At 41.9% G+C, this 5,482-nt stretch overlaps 1 protein-coding gene across 2 annotated transcripts in view; it reads right to left on the bottom strand.

Annotated features, from left to right (window-relative positions):
• Positions 1–359: 359 nt before the first annotated feature.
• The window catches only part of dmrt1 (doublesex and mab-3 related transcription factor 1), a 61,580-nt gene continuing 56,457 nt past the window's right edge, over positions 360–5,482 (bottom strand). For both annotated transcript variants that reach the window (XM_042220129.1, XM_042220128.1), the window contains exon 5: positions 360–823. In XM_042220129.1, the coding sequence (XP_042076063.1) occupies positions 666–823 (158 nt within the window). In that variant the 3' untranslated portion in view covers positions 360–665. The remainder of the gene's footprint in view (positions 824–5,482) is intronic.

Raw genomic sequence — 5,482 nt, forward strand, 5'->3', positions numbered from 1 at the left:
AATGTTATTTGTAACAAATCTTAACTTGAAAGTCTCGTTTTTCTCCACGACTGTCTTTACGTTGCTTGTTTAGAGAATCAGACTTAAACGTTGAGCCGGAGTGTAAATGTGCACGCGGACACGACGGAGGTTAGACGGTTAAAGGCTGTGCACGCTGATTATTTAACAGCACATCATCCTCACATGTTTGTTCTTTACAAGCTGCAAAGAGTTTAACACAGAAAAATGTGGTCTTCTTGTTCTTGTCTGTAAGTCACCAGCTGTTGGACTGATGAGGTGAAAGTCGATCATGCTAAGCAACCCTCGGCAGAAATGCGGCGCTGCAGCTTTATTCAAAGGAAAAAACCAGAACCTTGCTCTGCATTTAAAAAACCCACTTTATTTCTGTTTGGAAGAGTTGCTTCACGCTCAATCATCTGATCTTGATTAAAGCTAATCAAGGGTCTCACTGCATTGGCCAGTTAATTACATTGTGATACGTAACCCTGAACTGGATTTAAAATGATCTACAAATACAAGAACAGAGCTTTAGAAGGGAAACGTGCAGACAACGTGCAGACAACGTGAAACTAGAGCGAACGATTAAACGGTTGTTAAAGAACATCAAGTTTCAGCTCGTCCGAGCTCGTAAAGCTTCTGTCGTGTGATCTTATCCTTTTCTTCTCTTATTTGGTGGCGCCGCCTTCGATGGAGTCGACGGTGAAGCCGTCAGCTTGGCTGCTGGCCTCGCACTCAGCCTTGGCGTCAACGTTAACCAGGGAGCTGATGGAGCGGCAGATCATGGTGGAGTCGTGACCAGCGGAGATGCTGCCGGGCGAGAAGGCTGCAGGAACAAGACAGATGGAGAGTCAGAGATCTGCTGAGGAGCACCGAAGATCTCAGAGCAAAAATGTGCTTCTCTAAAGAGTCTGAACCCTTTGAGTCACCAACAAACGTCACATCGATTTACTTCATTAACATCAAACAAACCGAACAATGTCAGGGACTAAAACAACCACCTGGGTAGATTTTTTCTAATGACTCTATTTATGTTGATTATATAAAAGTCGGACGATGAAAAATAGACGCAGCAATGCAAAGCAACAACATTTTGTACCTGTCCAGGTAAGCTTGTAACCGCACTGGCAGTGTGCTGACACATGAAGCTGTGCCCAATCAGACGCTGCTGTTCTGTGTTCATAATTTCATCCTCCCCCACTGGCTGAAATGCAGAGCCTCCACCCTGCTTTACAGTGAGCTGCAGACTCACTGTTGGACTGTTGAATGAATCGACTGAGAGGCTGATCCGGTCTCCTGCCCTGTGTCGGGTCTCTGCTGGATTTTGTTTTCCTGTTCATCTCCTGGACTGGACTGAAAATCGAGTGAACACTCAGCCAATGCCCGAAGAAAACTTTGAAAGACCTTCAGAAAGCCTGGAGAACTATCGCTCAAGACCACTTTAAAAATGATATTAAAGTATTAAAAACAAGAGATTATATTTCATACAACTTTCCATAATCTTTGCTGCACCAACTACAAGAACTCACAGAATTTGATTGAGGAAATTAAGGAGGAGTCGTTTTTCGATTAAAAACACTACAGCGGCACATCCAAAATGTTGTCACGATGGCTCCGATGACAACGTTTGCTGAGCTTTGCTCGACACATTTGATTATTAAATATTAAAACTCCTTCACAGTGCAGTGACATGATAATAAACCGGGGAAAAACCCTGACAATCCTCAGATGGTTCACTTCACGTCTGACATTCAAGTACAAATCTCTTCCTCGGAAACTCCTTAAAGTCATTAATATGATAGATTCCTATTACGTCGTGTAGGTAGACAGGACAGCGCACATATAAAATAAACATGTCTCCGTGCTGTGAGGCGAGTAAACGAGAAGGACAACAGAAATACTACAGTGAGACAGACAAAACGGGACAGTAATCATCAGCTCTGCAGAATAAATGCTCCTCTCTGTTAGCCTCGATATAAATACGAGCGCACGGTGAAATGATTCCTGGCAAAGCCTGGGATTTACAGCAAATTGAATCAGCGAGCAAAAAGAGAAGACAGTGACCACAAAACAAAAGCATTACATCTTTTACAGTTAAGAGCGGAGCGATGTGCACCCGCCCATTTTAACACTCGCCCTGCAGCTGCAGCACAAACACTAACAGCAGACCTCAGGCTCAGTTATTAACAATGATCATTTTCACTGTTTGGTTTGGTTGTGACCTTTTCTACTCAGGTAACTGTTTCTGAAATGTTTCGTGTAGTTAAACTTTTAACTGTTCGAGCTTGGAGACGATGAATGAAAGAACTGCTGACAGTTTTGGTGCTCAGCTTTTGTTGTGTTTGATGTAACTGAGCAGTAGTATAAACTACATTAATTCAGTTTTATTTATATAGCACCAAATTACAACAGTCGCCTCAAGTCGCTTTATATTGTAAGAAGCCATCGAAAAGCTCCAACAATCATATGACCCCCTATGAGCAGCACTTAGGCGACAGTGGGAAGGAAAAACTCCCTTTGAACAGGAAGAAACCTCCAGCAGAACCAGGCTCAGGGAGGGAAACATACAGAAGACAGTTATTATACCAAATCATTATAATCACTTAACTTAACAAGAGTCGTACATTTTTAAAAACTTGAACAGCTGATTTCCAAAACTTTAATTATAATTCAAATAAAAATAAATCAGTACATGAGTGGGAAAGGAAATCGTCACATCATCCAGCTCACGCACGACTTCACACCTGCAGCACCTGCAGAGAGCCAGGCTCCTCCCACCACTAGCAGATGAACACTGGACACTTACTGACACTGAGGTCAGTAAAAGTTCCCATTTCAACAACATGGACGTACTAAACACATGTAAGCACACACATACACTTCAACTATTAGCAGTAAGAGTATTTAAAAGTAGAAATTAAAAGTAGAATGGGAGGCAGAGCCTTCAGTTTTCAGGCCCCTCTTCTGTGGAACCAGCTTCCAGTTTGGATTCAGGAGACAGACACTATCTCTACTTTCAAGATTAGGCTTCAAACTTTCCTTTTTGCTAAAGCATATAGTTAGGGCTGGACCAGGTGACCCTGAATCCTCCCTTAGTTATGCTGCAATAGACATAGGCTGCCGGGGATTCCCATGATGCATTGGGTTTTTCCTTTCCAGTCACCTTTCTCACTCACTATGTGTTAACAGACCTCTCTGCATTGAATCATATCTGTTATTAACCTCTGTCTCTCTTCCACAGCATGTCTTTATCCTGTCTTCCTTCTCTCACCCCAACCAATCACAGCAGATGGCCCCGCCCCTCCCTGAGCCTGGTTCTGCTGGAGGTTTCTTCCTGTTAAAAGGGAGTTTTTCCTTCCCACTGTCGCCAAAGTGCTGCTCATAGGGGGTCATATGATTGTTGGGTTTTTCTCTGTGTGTATTATCGTATAAATATACAATTTTATGTATTTTATTTTATAGGCGACTGTTGTTGTGATTTGGTGTTGTATAAATAAAATTGAACTGAATTGAAATCGAACAAGCTATGTCTACTAATAAAACAATAACATTAATGTGGCAGCAAACGTAATCATTCATCCCTGTTTGTAAAATGAATAGAAAGTGCTAATTTAACAGGATAAAAGTTACGTTTCCCAGATCGAAGCAAGAAAAGTCGAACAGCCTTTTGATCACAGAATTACTCAATAAATATTTAAATACCGTTTTTACAATAGTATTAGTAACCTTTTTGTATAAATGTCAAAAAATACAAATAGAAAACAAAATCATGCCTTTTTAATTTAATAACATGTAATTAATATATAAAGTAATAAATTAATAAATAATTAATGTTAAGATAATTAACAAAAAATTACTTTAAGGTACATTAAAAGATTTTGTTATTTTTTATTTATGTTATTTATTAATAAAAACCAAGAAAATAATCAGCTGCTTAATCCAGATGCTCCACACGTGTTAGTCTGAGGATCGAGTTTACAGGAGAGAAGATGACAGATTAGAAGGTTCATCAGCTCCCAGAATACAATAAAACTATGAGAAATGTACACAGGTAATCAGATTACACAAGTCTACTGAATTCACAGCTTAAAAAAATATAAAACCTCCCTGCACTAGTGTGTGTGTGTGTGTGTGTGTGTGTGTGTGTGTGTGTGTGTGTGTGTGTGTGTGTGTGTGTTCTCCTCAGCAGTGGTGGGAGGAGAGGAGAGGAGTAATTTTTCTCCTCATTAACTTCCTGATTGGTTTCCAGTTTCTGCCCGTCTGCAGTTTGTCACCAGTTGTGAACTGGCAGCCCGATCGTTAATACTAATGTTTGTGTAGCTAAGTGCACTCAGCTCTTTCTCTTTTTTCCCCTCCATCCCTCAGCAATAACACAATAACTTGTGTGGCAATAACAGCGAGTGGGTGGGGGAGAGCGGCTGTGAATTAGCTTTCTCACTGTTAATTCGCCGCCTGTTCATCAGCAGGAAATCTATGGTGTAATTAAAGGCCGAAAGCAACCGGACGCGTTAGTTTCAGTGGGGACGTTAAATCACGACACACTGTAGTACACATGTTCCCAACTGCATCCGGCTGTCCTCGGCTCTCCTGTTTAATTCAGATTAATGTCAGGCCGCTGCGACAGCAGGAAGCCGTGTTCTCAATTAGCCACCTCACACCTGTTAATGGCACTAATTAAATTAAACATATTCTTTATCTTGTCTATGCTAAATATTTGGAAGTGTGTGTGTGGAAACGTGTTACAGCAGTCAAATTAAACACAAAATCACAAAACTAAATAGATCAGAAGTGCTTAATTAAATAGAAAAGTTTTAAAAATTAAATCAAAATCCCGGGTCTGTCCTGAGACCTCCTCCCCCGCAGGTCATGGCCAGAATACCTCACTCAAGAGGCGTCCAGGGGGCATCCCAGTCCGATTACTGAACCACCTCAACTGGCCCCTTGTAGCAGCTCTACTCTTCGTCCCTCTTAAATGACCGAGCTCCTCACCACATCTCTACGGAGGAGTCAGGCACTCCTCAAACGAAGGTCATTTCTATCTGCAAACTCATTCTTTGGTCACTACCCAGCGTTCGTGAGCTTAGGCGAGGGAACATAGGGACATAGACTGACCGGTAAAATCCAAAGCTTTGCTTTTAAGCTCAGCTCTCTCTTCAAAAGAAAAGATCAATACAGCATTCGTGATGCCCCACGGCCAAAAACCATCTGTCAATCTCCGTTTCCACTCTCCTCTCACTTGTAAACAGGACCCTGAGATACTTCAACTCCTCTACCTTAGGTAACTGTTCCCTCACTCGGAGTGGCCACTCCACGAACCACGGCCTCAGACCTCAAGGTGATCATTCGAACTCCCGCCGCTTCACACTCAGCTGCAAAGCGACCCGGAGATTACATCCAATAAAGCCAACAGAACCACATCATCTGCAAAGAGCAAATATGAAACACATACCCACCACCTGGTTAATCCAAGATATTCTGTCCATAA

This window comes from Haplochromis burtoni, unplaced genomic scaffold, assembly GCF_018398535.1.
Source record: "Haplochromis burtoni strain Fernald_Lab_line unplaced genomic scaffold, NCSU_Asbu1 Contig_43, whole genome shotgun sequence".
NCBI classification, from domain to species: Eukaryota; Metazoa; Chordata; class Actinopteri; order Cichliformes; family Cichlidae; genus Haplochromis; species Haplochromis burtoni.